Genomic DNA, 22,332 nt, shown 5'->3' with positions numbered 1-22,332 from the left:
CAGTCCTTCCCTCTGGCTGGACAGTCACCCTCGTGTGGATAATTTCCTCCACAGTTTCTACATTGCAAGCTCTTCTCTTTGTGCCTGTATGCTGCATGTTTGGCGCCCTTGAGATGCAGTGCATTGATTGCGGTGACAGCCTTCTCTTCTATGCTTTCTGCCTGTTGTTCAGAGATCTCTAACATTCTCCCTAGGTCTAACATATTAGTCAAAGTCATGTTTGGCTCTCTGAGCGCTCTCCTGCGCAGCCGTGATGAGGTACAGCTCTGTATTATTTGCGCGACTATTTCTCTGTCTGCATCTGCAAATTCACAATCTTTAGCTAGCATCCTCAGTCTGGTATGAAATGTGTCTAAAGACTCACCGGGAAGCTGTATGGCTTGTCTGAACTTGTACACAAGGTAGTGTGTGTTCTTTTTCGGTGAGAAATATCCGTGGAGCTTCGTCTTTGTGTTTTCATAGTCATCACTGTCGTCAGCCAGCGTGTCGTAGATATCATGGACTCTCTCTCCAGCTAAGTGAAGCAGCAGTGCCCTTTTCCTTATTTCTTGAGTAATGTTTGTGGCTACGGTGTAATTTTCAAATCGGTTGATCCATTTGTTCCATCGCGTTCCAAGCGAACTGGGATCGGTTTCTGTGTCGAATGGCTGTATGGCCATGTGGCCCGAAAATGCCGACTGCATGATACTAGCGTTAGCCTGGGTAGCTTAGCTTAGCTTCTTGCTAGCTAACTACTCACTTCGACTTTTCCGGACGGATTCTTCTTCTTCCTCCTTCAAAAATCGACACTGGTGGCGTTTCCACTTTGAATCCTCGTCGCCATTGTGATATTCTGACGTGTAGCAAGAATATAATGTATAAATGATGAGACACACACTGGATATCAATTGGACTCTTTAGTTATTCGATGTGCACGCATTACAGCATATGCATTCACTGACTCCGGACTGCGCATGACCGGGTCTTGACTCTTGACAGTGTATCGAGTCTACCACCGGGTGGCAGTAGGTGGTCTAAACATTACAGGTAGTTCGGGTCTTTTAATCTGATTTTTGATTTAGAGGGTCCAGTTACGGATTGCAGCCTCCTGTAAATGTTTTTTGAGAGTGGTTTTGAAGGTGGGCAGTGTTTTGCACTCCTTTAAGATTATAGGAAGGGCGTTCCACATTTTTACTGCATAGTTTGCAAACGAGTTTAACCCCTTGTTTGTGGTGCAACGCGGTTGAACGTGGTTCGTGGAGCTTCCTCTGGTATTGTATGTGTGGACGTTGTTCACTTTTTGGAAGTATGTTGACAGGTACTTGGGTGTCTTTGGTGTGTAGCGTATCTTGAAGACCAGGCCCAGTGCAAGCTGCTGCACTCTGTCAACTACTCGTAGCCAATCAAGGCTCAAAAAATGAGCAGCGGTTAGATGTGTCCTAGGGTTGAGGCCTAGCAGAAGCCTAACCAGTTTATTTTGGGCTGTCTGGAGTCTTGTTTTTTGGGCCTTTGTGGTTCTATAGTACCATGATGTTACGGCATCATGGTACTATATGATGAGATATATGGTTAATGAACATCTTATAGTTTTATATATGGATTTTTATCTAGGCTGTTGGATGCGTTATGGATTTGGCCGTTTCGCGCAGTGTAAATAGTGTTCATCTTGTTCACAGGCCTGCTAACTGGGTAATCCTATGTGGTTTAGCTTTATCAGATAAGATTAGATTCAATGTTATTGTCATTAGGCCTGTAACAATTATGAAATAAGCAGTTATGATTTGTACTTGATTAGTTGAATCAGGTGTGCTGGTGGTGGAACAGATCAAATATGTGGAGTGGCTGGGGGTCCCCGAGGAGAGGTTAGAGAACCACTGATCTAGACCCTCTATAATGCTTTTTTGTGGCAACACCTAGGGAGTGGGAAGAAAGAACAGCCTACAGCACTCTGTTCAACCTACACAGTGTAGTTCATTTAATTCACCAATGTCGCCATCTAGCGGCCTAAACTAAGAATGTGATCAGCAAAGCTGAACACTTCATAGTATTCATTTAGCTGACGCTTTTATCCAAAACGACATGTGATAATAATGATGACTCCCTGAAGGTAGGGTTTCTCTTAGGACAAGTGGATTAGTGGCTTCAAAATTAATCATACCATGTAAGGTATTTAAGTTTCCCATTAAGTTTCCCATCCATGTTGGCTTTCTCTTGTTGTTCTCCCTCTCGTTCTCTCTCTCATGGTGTATATGTGTTGTTCGTATACAATAGTCACAGGAGATTAATAGCTTGGAGAGTGATATCATTACCCCATAACTACTTATATTATGTCATCATGACAGCCACAGGTCAGATGCTGTTAAGAGCTGCAGTTACTCTCTGTTAACACATGGGGGCGCTACACATATGAAGGTTCAGGTTCACATGAGTTACAGTATGGGTGGGTATATTAACCTAAAATGGTACGTGTATTCCTTAAATCTGACAGCTACACAGTAGCTACTTGAGTAGGATATTAAATATTAGTTTTAATTTATTGAAAAATGTCAGTACTCTTTGCATAACAACAAAATCGCTATGGGAGGAGCTATAGCTCCAGTTCTGAGACGTTGTTCAACTTTGTTGAAAACGAAACTGATCGAGTTTTCTTCTTTTCAGTGAGTCGGATCATTCGGCTGCGTTCACTGAGAAGAGCCGTTCGTTCGTCTCCCAAACGGCTCCTCGTTAAAATCATCATTTTGACTAAGTTCTCATTGGTCCTTGTGCACATAAATGATGTATTGTATGTATTATAAAAACATTTAAAAAAATATTAGGATCCATCTGTTTTAACTGGACTCGGCTGATATCATGCAACAACAAAAAAAGTATGACACTTATACACACACACTTACACAGATACACACGCGCTTTGAAAGTAACGGGCCTGCTGGATGCGAGAGTCAAGAAGTTAGATTAGAATAAAAGTATTGTGTTCATTTTTCAAAAACACCCATGTATTCTCAGCTCTAGAAATGTATTTGCTATATGTTAAAGTCTCTTTCTCTTATCTCTTTCCGGAGATAAAATGGCAGCAAAAGTAATCAAAAAAGTGAACCATAAAACTAGATTCTTGTACAGGATATCCTCACTTGTCAGTAAAAACACACTGAGGACCCTATCAGGAGCTCTCATTCAATGTCACTTCGACTATGCCGTAACATCATGGTACTATAGAACCACAAAGGCCCATAAAACAAGACTCCAGACAGCCCAAAATAAACTGGTTAGGCTTCTGCTGGGCCTCAACCCTAGGACACATCTAACCGCTGCTCATTTTTTGAGCCTTGATTGGCTACGAGTAGTTGACAGAGTGCAGCAGCTTGCACTGGGCCTAGTCTTCAAGATACGCTACACCACAAAGACACCCAAGTACCTGTCAACATACTTCCAAAAAGTGAACAACGTCCACACTTACAACACCAGAGGAAGCTCCACGAACCACGTTCAACCGCGTTGCACCACAAACAAGGGTTTAAACTCGTTTGCAAACTATGCAGTAAAGATGTGGAACGCCCTTCCTATAATCTTAAAGGAGTGCAAAACACTGCCCACCTTCAAAACCACTCTCAAAAAACATTTACAGGAGGCTGCAATCCGTAACTGGACCCTCTAAAACAAAAATCAGATTAAAAGACCTGAACTACCCACTGTACATACTTTGTGTTTTGTCCCCCGCCCCCACCTGTGGTGTATGTCCCCACCTGTCCTACCCGCTGTACATACCTTATGTTTTGTTGTATTGTTCTTCCCATGATGGATGTACGTTTATCTTGTAGATAGTAATAGTTATTTGTCTGTATTATCATGTAGATAGTACTAGTTCTTTTCTTATGTCTGTCTTACATGTAACGATGAATTGAAAATCAAGGACCCCAATTGAAATAAGCCAGTGGCTTTCTTGGGTTTTTATCCTCTTAGTTTGACCTTGTATGTAATATGTACTTTCATGTACCTACTTCTGCAAACATTCTAATAAAGTTTTCAATCAATCAATCAATAACATTGTATTGATTTGAACGACTCTTCAGATTCGCGACTCGATAACGTTCACCACAAAGAGCCGATTCAAATACCCGGTTCTTTCGCGACCCGTCACTATTTCCAGTAATCTACGAAATCCATCTCGACTTCATCCTTTGTCTCTGTCTTCTAAAGAGAACTACAAGAAGGAGATAGCAGGTAGGAGATCATAGACAGGATACTCTCTGTATATATAGGTATGTTATAACTTTATCTAATGCATTTTAATCATCTGTATAAAGGATCAGCAATGAACAGTTATGATCTCAGGAGATCAGGAGCTACAATTCTCAGAAGAGCCATTTTGCAATCACTCAAAATCAAAATCATCCTTTGCAATCTGACATTGAGAAAAATGTGCCTCTAACGAAGCATAATGTCCAATGCAAAATACATAGGCTACATGGGAGCTGTGTTCCAAAATAGCACTCTATCTAGACTTTATAAACTACGGTATTCACTCTAGATAGAGTGCAACAAAGCATTTTGGAACACAGCAATGGTTTTACCAAGCTGACAACTTGTCACTCAACTGAAGACGCCTGTTGTAGAAAAGGCTCTGAAATGTACTGGGTGCTTTTAAGAATCAACTTCTCCAGTTATGGGAATTGACGTATCGTGACGTTAGAATTATAAGGTTCTATCTCCATTTTTGTCAAAATTGAGTTTTTTTACATAATCTGATCCATTAGGTGTTATTTTTAAAATGTTGACATTTTTGAGTTAGTAATTCATAAAATACAAAGGTTCCATCTCACAAAACATAATGGAATGTAAACACTTTGACGCTCAATATCTCTGAACTACCCTAAACGGAGATAGAACCTTATCATTCTAAACGGAGATAGAACCTTCTCATTGTAAACGGAGATAGAACCTTCTCATTGTAAACGGAGATAGAACCTTATCATTCTAAACGGAGATAGAACCTTATCATTCTAAAGGGAGATAGAACGTTATCATTCTAAACGGAGATAGAACCTTATCATTCTAAACGGAGATAGAACCTTATCATTCTAAACGGAGATAGAACCTTACAATGGGTAAAAAAAGCTTCCTTAAACTTGTTTATATTGTGTTGTAATAAAATAATTTCTTGTGTTACAGAAGGAGAATGCAGTCCAATCACCCTCGAGAAGGTGCTGGAGTTCACCTCTGGAGCTTCATCCGTGCCTCCACTGGGATTTCCATCTTGTCCACAAATCCAATTCAATTTTTTGTTTGTTTTTGCAGCCTAAGGATGGCCTGTTTAACTTGCATTGAGGTCCGTTGACTGCATGTTGTGCAAATGCTAAACCAGTAGAGTGGTTCACTGGATTGAATTGAATTGAATGTCAACTGTTAATAAACTGTTATATTACAATTATACCAACTATGATTTCAGACTTGCTCACTGAGAGGTTTTAACGATTACAATAGACATACCAAATGACTGTACAGCTCATACGTCCACTGCTGAAATATAGCATTTACTTATTTCAAGTTGTCTTTTGCCAACATGCAACATGCTTACAGGATTACCCCAGTAGTACAACAGTAAACATGCTTTTATTATATTAAAATGTGTCATTGATAAGCTTAAGAGAAGTGCACATATGAAGTCAAAAACACTACTTAGTCATAACATTTCAAACATGTCATACGCATTAACATTTGAAAAACTGGTATAAAGTTTCAGGTTGCAATAAGATTTGAAATGTCTGCACAGCATGTCAGATACTTTATCTTCAAATCAGATATGTGATCAATGGCACGACAGATTGACTCCTGTTGCTGTTGACTGAGATTGATTTGAGGTTGCTCTACAATTACAGCTGGGAGATCATCATCATCAGTAGTGGGTAAAGAGTCAATTCCATGCTGCGCCAGAACTGCCTCCAAATTGTGTGGTGTGTAGGGATTTTCCCCGAACACATTGTTGATTGCTGCACTGTCCGTTGCCATAATATTTGAGAGCATTCCTTCTGTCCAGATTTGAGTTGGTGTTCGGTTGTGTTCCGTACGCAAAGCATGGTTGTTCCAGGCCTCCCTAAAGCGCTCTTGGCTTTTTTGAATCTCAGGAAGAAAAACAATGTGAAGTGAAAGTTTGTGGATATCATCACTGGGATCCAGAAGCTGTGAATCCTCAAGGGAGTAGAACATGCTGTAAAAGGATTGCAACACATGCAAAAACACATCCCTCCAAAGACGTTCAATTCTCTGGTTATGGACTGATTCCCCTGTAATGAAACTCCGCCGCTCAATGCCCTGCACAAGATTCATGAATAAGGCCACCTGTATATTCTCACCACCATAATCTGATCTGACTCTAGAGGGTAGTCCATAAAGGGATGTGGCTTTAAGAAACTGAGACAACACAGTGGTGGCACGGTTGTCAGTGTTGCAACTCAGGTAAGTGATCAGCCAAGAGTGTCCATCTATGGCACCATGAACCGGTAAGCCCCATCTAAAATGGTGAATACAAAGACAGAACAAATACTTGTGGTTAATAAACAAGTCAATATTTAAAGTGTGAAACAAAAACAAAAAAGGCATCAAATAGTTGCAAGGTGTTATGACAATGCAGTGTTAAATGTCATCACTGTCAATAGCCTACCACAATAATTATTTGAGTTGCAGGCAAACAACAATTTTACCATGATGAATTCACCTTATGAGGCGCATATTCCCATCGATATGCCACAGGCTGTTGGGGTATGGTACATGATACACCCGTCTTGCCACAGTGCTGCTCCATCTCCTAGCAGTAGCTGCTGGGTTTATCTGAGCCAACATCTCACGCACCCTACGCCGTGGAACCAGCAGTCCATCTGCACGCAGCAAGGCTCTCATCATCTGAAATTGTAATCATGTAAATTACTAAAAAAATAGAATTAAATGTTTTGCAGCAATAAAACTCTAGAATACAGTAGTAACCCATTAATTACCTCATATCCAGAGTTTGGATACAGGCCATGAAGTCGTCTTACATGACGTTCAAGTTCTTCATCACCTGTCACTGAAAATCTACTCCTCACTGGTATACCAAGCAACTTCGACCTCTTGTAGAGAAATGATGAGGAGCATCCCAGCATGTTTGCCATTTGCTTAACTGTGTTGCCTTGCTTCATAAGAAAATCTATTTGGTCCCTGGTTATATTGATGGCTGGACACCCTCGTCGTCCTGAAACAAAGGAGAGAATATTTTAATATTCATTTAAAGTATTTATCACAAATGACATTTCACTGAAAACCACTGTTGCGTCAGTCTGTCGCCAAGACAACTCATGAGAAACGGTCTGAGTTCGCTAACAAGATCTGTTTGTTTTCATGATTCATTGTAAAGCAGAGGCTGGGTCTCTGACAGGAAATAAGCTAGTTGAGTAGGCAAAGATGTGTGGTTCCAGGCAGAGAATCACGGGGGAGATCAATTTAATCCTCCGTCTTTGGGGCAAGGAGTCCTTGCTTTGCGGTTAATTAATTAATTATTCTTTGACTTCTCTGCTGATATTGTCCATTACAGACAGAACTTTTTCAAGTTTACCGGAGAATTCTGTTTTCATATTGAGGATGGCCTTGAGAATATCCTCCGAGCTCAGCCCACGGCACTGTTCGTACTGCTTTCCTCAATATTATAATTATAATAATAATATTATATTATTATATATATATATAATATAATATAATATAATATTATATTATATATAATAATAATTATTAATTATTTTCCTCAAACACTTGACACTTGACACTTGACACGTGACTCCAAACACACGCTGATTGGCTAAATCGCATCCATTACTTCTCGACGGACTGTGAGGTGAACTTCTGCCACCTAGTGGACAGGCGGTATACCCTTCAAAATTGACATCATCTGCTCAACGTCATCTTCTGTTGTCTGTTGTCTTTTAAAGTAAGTATTATATAGAGTTAATCTATATAACAGATCATAGAAGAGTTAACCGAACTGTGGTAAGTAGATAGCTGTTCATGAGATTCATCCAGAGATAGTTTTAGTCAGAAAGCCAGCTCCGTTCGTGTCGCATATTCCCGCCTGAACACGGGAGAGAAGGCTAGCGACCTAGCTTAGCTAGCTAGTTGTGTTATAATGATGAGTTATGAACTGTTATAAGCTACTGTAGTTAACAAGGTAACTACTTATGTTAATGCTTGCCTATTATTCTAGTCTCGTCCTCCTAACGAGACAATTAACGGTAGTTCTGAGTGGTATTTTAGAATACTACGGATCTCTTTCTAAATTTCGTGTCCACGAAATAGGCTAGTCATTTGTTGCCTCAAAATAGGCTACTTAATTCGTGGCCTCGAAGTACTAATTTGTGGGCTCCAGTGATTACTGTTTTCATTTCTTTGTGTTACAGACGTGGATAAGTCGGGATTTGTGTCCAGTGCTTTTGTGGGCTAGGTGACCATTGGAGACCTATTGAAGATGGAGTCAGGGGACGGTGCTGCGTCTTCTCAGGCTAAGAGGAAGATGGTAGTCAAGAGGAATCCAACACAGAAGAAGCCACTGGTCAAGCACCTTTCAGAGGAGGGGTTGGAGAGATGGGGTCAAAGCTTACCTGTGGAGGTGTTAGTTATTATATTTAAGTTGGTGGTTCAGAAAGACGGTGCTGTACCATTTTTGTGCAGGTAATGCATTTTTGGGTGCTCATCTCAGTGTCATTAAACTCATGTAATGCACATAGATCATAGTTACTTCCAAGTTATCAATTTAAAATATGTTTATTTGTCCTTTTAGTTTATTTGAACATAAAATAACTATTAAAATATGATGAAGTAAATAGATGCAGCCTAATCCACCAATATATGGACATCAGTAAGTCAAACACAACACATACACAAGGCATATACCACTAAATCAATAAATAGGCATTTCAAATCTCTGGTGATAGAGGATGATATTTTGCTTTCTATCCCGCCGATGCAGGGCGGCCAGAGTATGCCGTCGATGGAACGCTGCAGCAGACATTCCAGCTCTCTGGCGGAATGTTTCTGTTGGCCACTGCTGGTTAGAACCAGGCAAGACCCAGTTACCTGAAACAGAACTGAAGATCAGGAACACCATCAGCTGGCTCGCGCAGAACAGGTCAGTGGCCTATTGTTTGGTATGATTCCATCCTGGTACATATGAATTCTGGTAACTTCAACTGGGACATGTTGGGTAACCTTATGGATGGATATCGCATGCGCCTACAACTTTTCACCTTGACAACACCTCTAAGTGTGTACAGTGTTATTATACATGTCTGTCTGTTTTTCAGGTTCTCTCAACTCAGAGAGTTTTCCCTTAATCACTGGGAAAACCAAGTTGACTATGTTGTAGAGGTAAGGCTACATAATGTCGTTTTGCTATTTCGTGCCTCCATTAACAAAATATGTTCGTTGTGCGATACTTGTTCTACATTTCAATTGGATCAAGGCACTTGCAAGCCATTGTTTTTATCAACCTTTATGTTATGTCAAATGTTAAAATGTTTCCAAATAGGTTGTGTCCCGGTCCTGCCCTCACCTACGCTCACTCAAGCTGTGCTTTTGTACTGGTGTAACGGGGAAGGCCTTCCAGAGCCTTGCAGACAACTGTCGCTCTCTGGATAGCATCAACGTGCAGAACTCAGAGGTAGACCAAGGAGTGTGTTCACAAACATGTAATGGATGACACACACAGACAGACACACACACACAGCCAAACGCACACGCTGTTGTCAAAATATTTAACAGTCTGATACTTTACCTGACGGTGGAGTGATTTTTAGTCTTGACGAATCATAATGTTCACTACGTGTTGGTGTTTTTGGCTACTCTGAATTTCACAGACATTCCTTGTAATAGGACTAGAGAAATGCTTTGTGTTATAGTGGATAGATAGATCTTTGATCGTTTTCTATTGTTGCTACGGGTGCAGGTTGAAGGCCTTGTCACCTACTTGGGATCCCATGGCAGTCAGATTAGACAAATTCTGTTTACCATCGGGTGCAGTAATTGCAGACTTCTCTTCGCTGCCATCTCTGTGAGTTTACCCTTCTATGAATTCCTAATTCAGGAGACCTGAATGATGATGATGATTTCAGTCTCTACCCACTATCATTGAATCATCATTTCCCTCGTTGACTTTGAACTCTACATGTGATGGTCATCTTTCAGTAACCGACTGTCATTTGTTGGATAAAGTAGTTTCCATGTAGTAAACTACTTTTTTCCAAGTAGCTTTAGTATAATTCAGACTATATTTCTCTCACGGGTAGTTTTAGTATAGTTCAACTTCTTTCCTTGTTAAGTAATTGGTAATCTAGTTAAATATATTTTCAGAATAGCTTCCCCAACACTGATTTTACAATACATGTATTGCATTAGCTAATTACCCAATGAACTTGATAACTCTATAGAGAGGATGCTGCCCTGAGTTACAACTGCTGGATATCAACTCAAACATGGACAAAGGATACTACGAGCTTCCCATCCGTGTCCAAGCTCTACAAAATGGCTGTCCTAAACTGCAGGTATTGTACTTAGGATTGACCCACCAGACAGAGACAGGGATTTTTCTGTTTGTTACCATGACATACCAATCATTTTTTAGTAGTAGATTTTGGTACTAAAACATCCACTGTTGTTAAATGTTAATTTGGAGAGTAACAGATCAAGTAATTGAAAGCAGGATGCACAGGCATAAAGGCTTTTAAACATACATTCATTGTATTGATCACGTTCAAGTTCAAAAGCTTTATTGTCCAATTTTAGGGTTAACATTTTCATTTCTATTCAGTTTCTATGGCTTAAAACAGAACAACACACCATGGTTTTATATCTGGGCTTTTACCAAGGGTGGCTGGTAGTGTACAGCGTGAAAGACAACCGACACACATGAGGTTCTCCGACAAGGACAGTAGAACCTTTTGGGTTCTATAGTTGCTAAGGGACTGAAATATAAGCCCTTTGAGAATAGAATAGAACAGCATTTAATTAATGAGGTTGGATGAAGCCTGCTTCAGGTCGCTTTGGATAAAAGCGTCTGCTAAATGTTCAAATGTAAAATGTAACACACCACCTGAGCTTTACTTATCTGTTCTTGTTTGTTCCAGACCTTTCGGATGCTGGATGTCGTACCAATTCCCATAGTGACGCGTAACAGGACTGGCGCCGACATCGGTTTCCCCTTGCTGGAGGAGCTGTGTTTGGTCACCACCTCTAATGTGTCCTACATGACCGACCAGGCCCTAGAGGACATTCTCTACGACTCCCCCAAGCTGCGTGTGCTGGACCTGAGAGGCTGCTCGTGGGTTACATCAGCTTTCCTTACTGGTCTCCCTTGTGAAGGTATTGTTCTATGTTGTGTTCTATAGGGGCCATACCCTCACTGGGTGGCTCTGTACACAGCGATATGAATAGAATAGCAGAGATGTTCAGTTGAATGTGTACATGCTTGTTATGCTGCTTTATAAGTCCACAACACCACAGGCATGTTCATCCAGACCATTGTTGATACAACATGTGACCTTTAACCCTAAATCAAATGCATGATATGACTTCGTCTCTCTTGCTACCTCATTGGTTACTTACCAGGAAGTACCAGTGACAACACAGATTATATATTCTAAACTCACTTGCTGTTCTCTGTGTTGTTTTCATCAGAGCTTGAGTGTCTGTTCTGGGGCCTGCACCTCGACATAAAGGCGTCTGCATCCTGGATGGGACTCCATCTGCTGACCCAGAAATGGAGCAGTACCTTGCAGGAGCTGGACTTCTCAAACCATCTCACCCCTGAGGGGGACTTGGAGAGGGCCATGGCCAACCTGGCGCAGGGAACAGGTGCCGGCTCCATACGGTCGCTAAACCTCAAGGGGACCAAGGTCACAACATCTGCCCTCAGGTAGACCACATCTGATTCCAACCTCCACCATTCAACTGAAAGCTCATTATTGGGGAAAACTACTAATGAATCCAATACCTTTAACTTAAGATATTGTGTTGGATATGTCTCCTGATTTGGTTTATCATAACAAGACAAAAAAACGACTACTACTTTGAATCGCAACACTTGTGACCTGCCCTTAATTATTTAAATGTTTTACACTAACCATTTAGCAGACACTTTTATCCAAAGCGATTTACAATTACATATTACATGGACAGTCTCCCTGGAGTAATGTAGGACTAAGTGCCTTACACAAGGGCACACTAGTGATTTGAACTCATGACCTTCTGATCACCAGTCCAATTCACTATTCACTACCTACCCCTATTGCCCTCTACAGCAACCACTCAAATCAGAAAATCGTATGTTTTCTGTGTTTTGCAGGTTAATCATCGGCCAGTCTACAGCTCTAAACTACTTGAGCCTGTCCTCCTGTCGCAACGTTCTCAGGGGACTCAAAGGAGTGCATCATGGCCAAGAGGATATCCACCAGCTGCTGGCCAAACTGGAATAAGTTAATACAGTTAATACTACCAGTTAATACTAGTTAATACAGTTAATACTACCAGTTAATACTAGTTAATACATTTAATACTACCAGTTAATACAGTTAATACTACCAGTTAATACTAGTTCATACAGTTAATACTACCAGAACTGGTTTGGTTTGATGCAGCGATGTATAAGCCTTGGTTCTCTGGTTTAGGACTATTAAATGATGTTATGAACATGGTTTTCATGCAGTCATTAAAAAGCTTATTTTTTTTAAACGGAGATAGAACCTTATCATTCTAAACGGAGATAGAACCTTACAATGGGTAAAAAAAAGCTTCCTTAAACTTGTTTATATTGTGTTGTAATATAATAATTTCTTGTGTTACAGAAGGAGAATGCAGTCCAATCACCCTCGAGAAGGTGCTGGAGTTCACCTCTGGAGCTTCATCAGTGCCTCCACTGGGATTTCCATCTTGTCCACAAATCCAATTCAATTTTTTGTTTGTTTTTGCAGCCTAAGGATGGCCTGTTTAACTTGCATTGAGGTCCGTTGACTGCATGTTGTGCAAATGCTAAACCAGTAGAGTGGTTCACTGGATTGAATTGAATTGAATGTCAACTGTTAATAAACTGTTATATTACAATTATACCAACTATGATTTCAGACTTGCTCACTGAGAGGTTTTAACGATTACAATAGACTTACCAAATGACTGTACAGCTCATACGTCCACTGCTGAAATATAGCATTTACTTATTTCAAGTTGTCTTTTGCCAACATGCAACATGCTTACTGGATTACCCCAGTAGTACAACAGTAAACATGCTTTTATTATATTAAAATGTGTCATTGATAAGCTTAAGAGAAGTGCACATATGAAGTCAAAAACACTACTTAGTCATAACATTTCAAACATGTCATACGCATTAACATTTGAAAAACTGGTATAAAGTTTCAGGTTGCAATAAGATTTGAAATGTCTGCACAGCATGTCAGATACTTTATCTTCAAATCAGATGTGATCAATGGCACGACAGATTGACTCCTGTTTCTGTTGACTGAGATTGATTTGAGGTTGCTCTACAATTACAGCTGGGAGATCATCATCATCAGTAGTGGGTAAAGAGTCAATTCCATGCTGCGCCAGAACTGCCTCCAAATTGTGTGGTGTGTAGGGATTTTCCCCGAACACATTGTTGATTGCTGCACTGTCCGTTGCCATATTTGAGAGCATTCCTTCTGTCCAGATTTGAGTTGGTGTTCGGTTGTGTTCCGTACGCAAAGCATGGTTGTTCCAGGCCTCCCTAAAGCGCTCTTGGCTTTTTTGAATCTCAGGAAGAAAAACAATGTGAAGTGAAAGTTTGTGGATATCATCACTGGGATCCAGAAGCTGTGAATCCTCAAGGGAGTAGAACATGCTGTAAAAGGATTGCAACACATGCAAAAACACATCCCTCCAAAGACGTTCAATTCTCTGGTTATGGACTGATTCCCCTGTAATGAAACTCCGCCGCTCAATGCCCTGCACAAGATTCATGAATAAGGCCACCTGTATATTCTCACCACCATAATCTGATCTGACTCTAGAGGGTAGTCCATAAAGGGATGTGGCTTTAAGAAACTGAGACAACACAGTGGTGGCACGGTTGTCAGTGTTGCAACTCAGGTAAGTGATCAGCCGAGAGTGTCCATCTATGGCACCATGAACCGGTAAGCCCCATCTAAAATGGTGAATACAAAGACAGAACAAATACTTGTGGTTAATAAACAAGTAAATATTTAAAGTGTGAAACAAAAACAAAAAAGGCATCAAATAGTTGCAAGGTGTTATGACAATGCAGTGTTAAATGTCATCACTGTCAATAGCCTACCACAATAATTATTTGAGTTGCAGGCAAACAACAATTTTACCATGATGAATTCACCTTATGAGGCGCATATTCCCATCGATATGCCACAGGCTGTTGGGGTATGGTACATGATACACCCGTCTTGCCACAGTGCTGCTCCATCTCCTAGCAGTAGCTGCTGGGTTTATCTGAGCCAACATCTCACGCACCCTACGCCGTGGAACCAGCAGTCCATCTGCACGCAGCAAGGCTCTCATCATCTGAAATTGTAATCATGTAAATTACTAAAAAAATAGAATTAAATGTTTTGCAGCAATAAAACTCTAGAATACAGTAGTAACCCATTAATTACCTCATATCCAGAGTTTGGATACAGGCCATGAAGTCGTCTTACATGACGTTCAAGTTCTTCATCACCTGTCACTGAAAATCTACTCCTCACTGGTATACCAAGCAACTTCGACCTCTTGTAGAGAAATGATGAGGAGCATCCCAGAATGTTTGCCATTTGCTTAACTGTGTTGCCTTGCTTCATAAGAAAATCTATTTGGTCCCTGGTTATATTGATGGCTGGACACCCTCGTCGTCCTGAAACAAAGGAGAGAATATTTTAATATTCATTTAAAGTATTTATCACAAATGACATTTCACTGAAAACCACTGTTGCGTCAGTCTGTCGCCAAGACAACTCATGAGAAACGGTCTGAGTTCGCTAACAAGATCTGTTTGTTTTCATTATTCATTGTAAAGCAGAGGCTGGGTCTCTGACAGGAAATAAGCTAGTTGAGTAGGCAAAGATGTGTGGTTCCAGGCAGAGAATCACGGGGGAGATCAATTTAATCCTCCGTCTTTGGGGCAAGGAGTCCTTGCTTTGCGGTTAATTAATTAATTATTCTTTGACTTCTCTGCTGATATTGTCCATTACAGACAGAACTTTTTCAAGTTTACCGGAGAATTCTGTTTTCATATTGAGGATGGCCTTGAGAATATCCTCCGAGCTCAGCCCACGGCACTGTTCGTACTGCTTTCCTCAATATTATAATTATAATAATAATATTATATTATTATATATATATAATATAATATAATATTATATTATATTATATATAATAATAAGTATTAATTATTTTCCTCAAACACTTGACACTTGACACTTGACACGTGACTCCAAACACACGCTGATTGGCTAAATCGCATCCATTACTTCTCGACGGACTGTGAGGTGAACTTCTGCCACCTAGTGGACAGGCGGTATACCCTTCAAACTTGACATCATCTGCTCAACGTCATCTTCTGTTGTCTGTTGTCTTTTAAAGTAAGTATTATATAGAGTTAATCTATATAACAGATCATAGAAGAGTTAACCGAACTGTGGTAAGTAGATAGCTGTTCATGAGATTCATCCAGAGATAGTTTTAGTCAGAAAGCCAGCTCCGTTCGTGTCGCATATTCCCGCCTGAACACGGGAGAGAAGGCTAGCGACCTAGCTTAGCTAGCTAGTTGTGTTATAATGATGAGTTATGAACTGTTATAAGCTACTGTAGTTAACAAGGTAACTACTTATGTTAATGCTTGCCTATTATTCTAGTCTCGTCCTCCTAACGAGACAATTAACGGTAGTTCTGAGTGGTATTTTAGAATACTACGGATCTCTTTTTAAATTTCGTGTCCACGAAATAGGCTAGTCATTTGTTGCCTCAAAATAGGCTACTTAATTCGTGGCCTCGAAGTACTAATTTGTGGGCTCCAGTGATTACTGTTTTCATTTCTTTGTGTTACAGACGTGGATAAGTCGGGATTTGTGTCCAGTGCTTTTGTGGGCTAGGTGACCATTGGAGACCTATTGAAGATGGAGTCAGGGGACGGTGCTGCGTCTTCTCAGGCTAAGAGGAAGATGGTAGTCAAGAGGAATCCAACACAGAAGAAGCCACTGGTCAAGCACCTTTCAGAGGAGGGGTTGGAGAGATGGGGTCAAAGCTTACCTGTGGAGGTGTTAGTTCATATATTTAAGTTGGTGGTTCAGAAAGACGGTGCTGTACCATTTTTGTGCAGGTAATGCATTTTTGGGTGCTCATCTCAGTGTCATTAAACTCATGTAATGCACATAGATCATAGTTACTTCCAAGTTATCAATTTAAAATATGTTTATTTGTCCTTTTAGTTTATTTGAACATAAAATAACTATTAAAATATGATGAAGTAAATAGATGCAGCCTAATCCACCAATATATGGACATCAGTAAGTCAAACACAACACATACACAAGGCATATACCACTAAATCAATAAATAGGCATTTCAAATCTCTGGTGATAGAGGATGATATTTTGCTTTCTATCCCGCCGATGCAGGGCGGCCAGAGTATGCCGTCGATGGAACGCTGCAGCAGACATTCCAGCTCTCTGGCGGAATGTTTCTGTTGGCCACTGCTGGTTAGAACCAGGCAAGACCCAGTTACCTGAAACAGAACTGAAGATCAGGAACACCATCAGCTGGCTCGCGCAGAACAGGTCAGTGGCCTATTGTTTGGTATGATTCCATCCTGGTACAGTAACTATGAATTCTGGTAACTTCAACTGGGACATGTTGGGTAACCTTATGGATGGATATCGCATGCTCCTACAACTTTTCACCTTGACAACACCTCTAAGTGTGTACAGTGTTATTATACATGTCTGTCTGTTTTTCAGGTTCTCTCAACTCAGAGAGTTTTCCCTTAATCACTGGGAAAACCAAGTTGACTATGTTGTAGAGGTAAGGCTACATAATGTCGTTTTGCTATTTCGTGCCTCCATTAACAAAATATGTTCGTTGTGCGATACTTGTTCTACATTTCAATTGGATCAAGGCACTTGCAAGCCATTGTTTTTATCAACCTTTATGTTATGTCAAATGTTAAAATGTTTCCAAATAGGTTGTGTCCCGGTCCTGCCCTCACCTACGCTCACTCAAGCTGTGCTTTTGTACTGGTGTAACGGGGAAGGCCTTCCAGAGCCTTGCAGACAACTGTCGCTCTCTGGATAGCATCAACGTGCAGAACTCAGAGGTAGACCAAGGAGTGTGTTCACAAACATGTAATGGATGACACACAGACAGACACACACACACACAGCCAAACGCACACGCTGTTGTCAAAATATTTAACAGTCTGATACTTTACCTGACGGTGGAGTGATTTTTAGTCTTGACGAATCATAATGTTCACTACGTGTTGGTGTTTTTGGCTACTCTGAATTTCACAGACATTCGTTGTAATAGGACTAGAGAAATGCTTTGTGTTATAGTGGATAGATAGATCTTTGATCGTTTTCTATTGTTGCTACGGGTGCAGGTTGAAGGCCTTGTCACCTACTTGGGATCCCATGGCAGTCAGATTAGACAAATTCTGTTTACCCACGGGTGCAGAATTTACAGACTTCTCGCTGCCATCTCTGTGAGTTTACCCTTCTATGAATTCCTAATTCAGGAGACCTGAATGATGATGATGATTTCAGTCTCTACCCACTATCATTGAATCATAATTTCCCTCGTTGACTTTGAACTCTACATGTGATGGTCATCTTTCAGTAACCAACTGTCATTTGTTGGATAAAGTAGTTTCCATGTAGTAAACTACTTTTTTCCAAGTAGCTTTAGTATAATTCAGACTATATTTCTCTCACGGGTAGTTTTAGTATAGTTCAACTTCTTTCCTTGTTAAGTAATTGGTAATCTAGTTAAATATATTTTCAGAATAGCTTCCCCAACACTGATTTTACAATACATGTATTGCATTAGCTAATTACCCAATGAACTTGATAACTCTATAGAGAGGATGCTGCCCTGAGTTACAACTGCTGGATATCAACTCAAACCTGGACAAAGGATACTACGAGCTTCCCATCCGTGTCCAAGCTCTACAAAATGGCTGTCCTAAACTGCAGGTATTGTACTTAGGATTGACCCACCAGACAGAGACAGGGATTTTTCTGTTTGTTACCATGACATACCAATCATTTTTTAGTAGTAGATTTTGGTACTAAAACATCCACTGTTGTTAAATGTTAATTTGGAGAGTAACAGATCAAGTAATTGAAAGCAGGATGCACAGGCATAAAGGCTTTTAAACATACATTCATTGTATTGATCACGTTCAAGTTCAAAAGCTTTATTGTCCAATTTTAGGGTTAACATTTTCATTTCTATTCAGTTTCTATGGCTTAAAACAGAACAACACACCATGGTTTTATATCTGGGCTTTTACCAAGGGTGGCTGGTAGTGTACAGCGTGAAAGACAACTGACACACATGAGGTTCTCCGACAAGGACAGTAGAACCTTTTGGGTTCTATAGTTGCTAAGGGACTGAAATATAAGCCCTTTGAGAATAGAATAGAACAGCATTTAATTAATGAGGTTGGATGAAGCCTGCTTCAGGTCGCTTTGGATAAAAGCGTCTGCTAAATGTTCAAATGTAAAATGTAACACACCACCTGAGCTTTACTTATCTGTTCTTGTTTGTTCCAGACCTTTCGGATGCTGGATGTCGTACCAATTCCCATAGTGACGCGTAACAGGACTGGCGCCGACATCGGTTTCCCCTTGCTGGAGGAGCTGTGTTTGGTCACCACCTCTTATGTGTCCTACATGACCGACCAGGCCCTAGAGGACATTCTCTACGACTCCCCCAAGCTGCGTGTGCTGAACCTGAGAGGCTATTCGTGGGTTACATCAGCTGGCCTTACTTGGCTCCCTTGTGAAGGTATTGTTCTATGTTGTGTTCTATAGGGGCCATACCCTCACTGGGTGGCTCTGTACACAGCGATATGAATAGAATAGCAGAGATGTTCAGTTGAATGTGTACCTGGGTTTCCGTTAACCGGCAATTGCCGGTCTTTGTCCGGTAAAATTTGGTGAAGTCCGACAAATTGAAAAGTCGTCGGACATATTGTCCGGTGAAAATAATTCCCTTTGAATACAATTCGCTAAAGCTGGCTGGGTGCGTTCGTAAACACGCTCTGGAAATCCGATCAGCACTCGCGGAACGCCTCTCGTCCAATCGAACGACTCGGTCGCTCTGTGACATCGAAGCCAGCGTGCGCTCCGGCGCTCTCAGAGCGTGTTTACGAACGCACCCCTAGAAGTTTCCAGCCAGCTAGCTGAAGCTGCTACACACACCAGAGCCATGGCGACCGAAGGGCAAGTTAAACAACATACTATAAAAGTGACATTGTTTTACTCATTACTCATACGTTTGTTGTCATTCGGCGGTGCTAATAGTCGCTTTCTTTTTTAATTTATTTTATTTATTTTATTTTAGCAGTTTCCCCGAAAGTTAAGTGTTTGTTTTTATATCACTATTTGCACTTCTGGTTAGATGCTAAACTGCATTTTGTTGTCTGGTACTTGTACTCTGCAATGACAATAAAGTTGAATCTCACCTAATCTAATCTAATCTAATCTAAAATAATCTAAAATAATCCCATCACTATTACTCCCTATTTTCATCAGTGTTTCAATCCTTGAATCTGTGATGGAAATCAAGCAAAGCCACTTCAAGTCTCCCCACCACTGACAGCGCTGGGTGTGCCTTTCCTTACACTCTCGGTTATTCCCTGTGGATTTTAAAAAACGGTGTTTTGGTTTCTATAATGTGGTCTATTCTCAGTGTTGACGAGCAACTCAGGGGGCTTTGAGATGGCTAACAGCTAATTAAAGGAGTAATTCCACTCAAAAGGGTAGAAGTAAGCTGACTGTCTGTCTGTCTGTCTGTCTGTCTGTCTGTCTGTCTGCCTGCCTGTCTGTCTGTCTGTCTGTCTGTCTGTCTCTCTGTCAGTGTGCTGGACTACCTATGACTTCCATGGTACCTGGGAACGCGTTGTCGGAGAGAAACGCCCTCTGTACAAAGGACCTACTGACCAAAATCCCTGTTCCCCGTAGCCTACATGCTTGCACTGTTACTGTTCAATAAAATGTTATACATCTAGACATTGTGGTATTTCTTTATATACGTATCCCAGACTGCCTATCAATTGTTTCTCAATAAACAGTTATGTTCTTCCCATTGTCATACTCCCGAGCTAAACGAAATGCCTTCCCAACCAGCGAGACTTATAGAAATGACGTTGTTTTATTGATTTAAAAAAAAAAAAAGGGTAAAACTGTAAAGAGAAAATAGAAAACTCACATTAATCCCAAACAATTTAACAAACTTCAGTTAACGTAATGTGGAGTCCGTTCATTGATCGATGCTGTCTGTTCAGTTCCCAGTGAGGCGCCCGTTCAGCGCTGGACCCGTTCAGCCCTGGATTTGACGCATGGCATAGCGCGCATGCGTCAAATCATGTTATATTATTATATATTATATAGCTCGCATCTAATCGTATCGGATGAGAAATAGACATTAAATGGCATATATAGGCCGCTACACAACAGTAATCACCGCGACAAACATTAGATTTGGAGGAAAAAAATATACGATTTTGGATTTTTTTTTTATTATTATATTTTAATATGATGACCGGAATATATCACGTTTGTCCGGTAAATCGAATTCTTCCCGGACACGATGTCCGACGGCAAATTTTTCTAACGGAAACCCTGATGTGTACATGCTTGTTATGCTGCTTTATAAGTCCACAACACCACAGGCATGTTCATCCAGACCATTGTTGATACAACATGTGACCTTTAACCCTAAATCAAATGCATGATATGACTTCGTCTCTCTTGCTACCTCATTGGTTACTTACCAGGAAGTACCAGTGACAACACAGATTATATATTCTAAACTCACTTGCTGTTCTCTGTGTTGTTTTCATCAGAGCTTGAGTGTCTGTTCTGGGGCCTGCACCTCGACATAAAGGCGTCTGCATCCTGGATGGGACTCCATCTGCTGACCCAGAAATGGAGCAGTACCTTGCAGGAGCTGGACTTCTCAAACCATCTCACCCCTGAGGGGGACTTGGAGAGGGCCATGGCCAACCTGGCGCAGGGACGAGAAGGCTAGCGGTCGCTAAACCTCAAGGGGACCAAGGTCACAACATCTGCCCTCAGGTAGACCACATCTGATTCCAACCTCCACCATTCAACTGAAAGCTCATTATTGGGGGAAACTACTAATGAATCCAATACTTTTAACTTAAGATATTGTGTTGGATATGTCTCCTGATTTGGTTTATCATAACAAGACAAAAAAACTACTACTACTTTGAATCGCAACACTTGTGACCTGCCCTTAATTATTTAAATGTTTTACACTAACCATTTAGCAGACACTTTTATCCAAAGCGATTTACAATTACATATTACATGGACAGTCTCCCTGGAGTAATGTAGGACTAAGTGCCTTACACAAGGGCACACTAGTGATTTGAACTCATGACCTTCTGATCACCAGTCCAATTCACTATTCACTACCTACCCCTATTGCCCTCTACAGCAACCACTCAAATCAGAAAATCCTATGTTTTCTGTGTTTTGCAGGTTAATCATCGGCCAGTCTACAGCTCTAAACTACTTGAGCCTGTCCTCCTGTCGCAACGTTCCCAGGGGACTCAAAGGAGTGCATCATGGCCAAGAGGATATCCACCAGCTGCTGGCCAAACTGGAATAAGTTAATACAGTTAATACTACCAGTTAATACTAGTTAATACAGTTAATACTACCAGTTAATACTAGTTAATACAGTTAATACTACCAGTTAATACAGTTAATACTACCAGTTAATACTAGTTAATACAGTTAATACTACCAGAACTGGTTTGGTTTGATGCAGCGATGTATAAGCCTTGGTTCTCTGGTTTAGGACTATTAAATGATGTTATGAACATGGTTTTCATGCAGTCATTAAAAAGCTTATTTTTACTTTCTCCTGGTGTTTTGTGTCATTTTGTATACGAGAGTTTCTCTGAATAATATTATACCCTTATACATTATACAGTATATACTATATATGAACCCTTTATTAGGTGCACTATACTAATACTGGGAAGGTCCTCCCTTTGCTCTCAAAACAATCTCAATTCTTTGTGGCATTCATTCCAATTGTTGGAAA

The 22,332-nt window shown here is 40.6% G+C and overlaps 2 protein-coding genes across 2 annotated transcripts; both read left to right on the top strand.

Moving 5' to 3' along the window:
• Positions 1-216: 216 nt before the first annotated feature.
• On the top strand, positions 217-12,467 carry LOC308163804 (F-box/LRR-repeat protein 6-like; the record flags this gene model as incomplete). Its single annotated transcript, XM_080537994.1, has 10 exons — positions 217-258; positions 8,444-8,670; positions 8,969-9,127; positions 9,303-9,366; positions 9,527-9,664; positions 9,944-10,048; positions 10,425-10,538; positions 11,121-11,355; positions 11,671-11,908; positions 12,338-12,467. 10 exons carry the CDS (start codon positions 217-219, stop codon positions 12,465-12,467), a joined length of 1,452 nt encoding a protein of 483 aa, XP_080394120.1.
• Positions 12,468-16,148: 3,681 nt separating this feature from the next.
• LOC308163803 (F-box/LRR-repeat protein 6-like) lies at positions 16,149-21,891 on the top strand (the record flags this gene model as incomplete). Its single annotated transcript, XM_080537993.1, has 9 exons — positions 16,149-16,351; positions 16,650-16,808; positions 16,989-17,052; positions 17,213-17,350; positions 17,630-17,731; positions 18,108-18,221; positions 18,804-19,001; positions 21,286-21,332; positions 21,762-21,891. The coding sequence occupies 9 exons, from the start codon at positions 16,149-16,151 to the stop codon at positions 21,889-21,891; spliced, it is 1,155 nt and encodes a 384-aa protein (XP_080394119.1).
• Positions 21,892-22,332: the final 441 nt, after the last annotated feature.

This window comes from Nansenia antarctica (genome assembly GCF_963989245.1).
Source record: "Nansenia antarctica genome assembly, chromosome: 8".
NCBI lineage: Eukaryota > Metazoa > Chordata > Actinopteri > Argentiniformes > Microstomatidae > Nansenia > Nansenia antarctica.
Note: the sequence above shows the minus strand (reverse complement) of the source record. Positions and strands in the feature narration are given on the sequence as shown.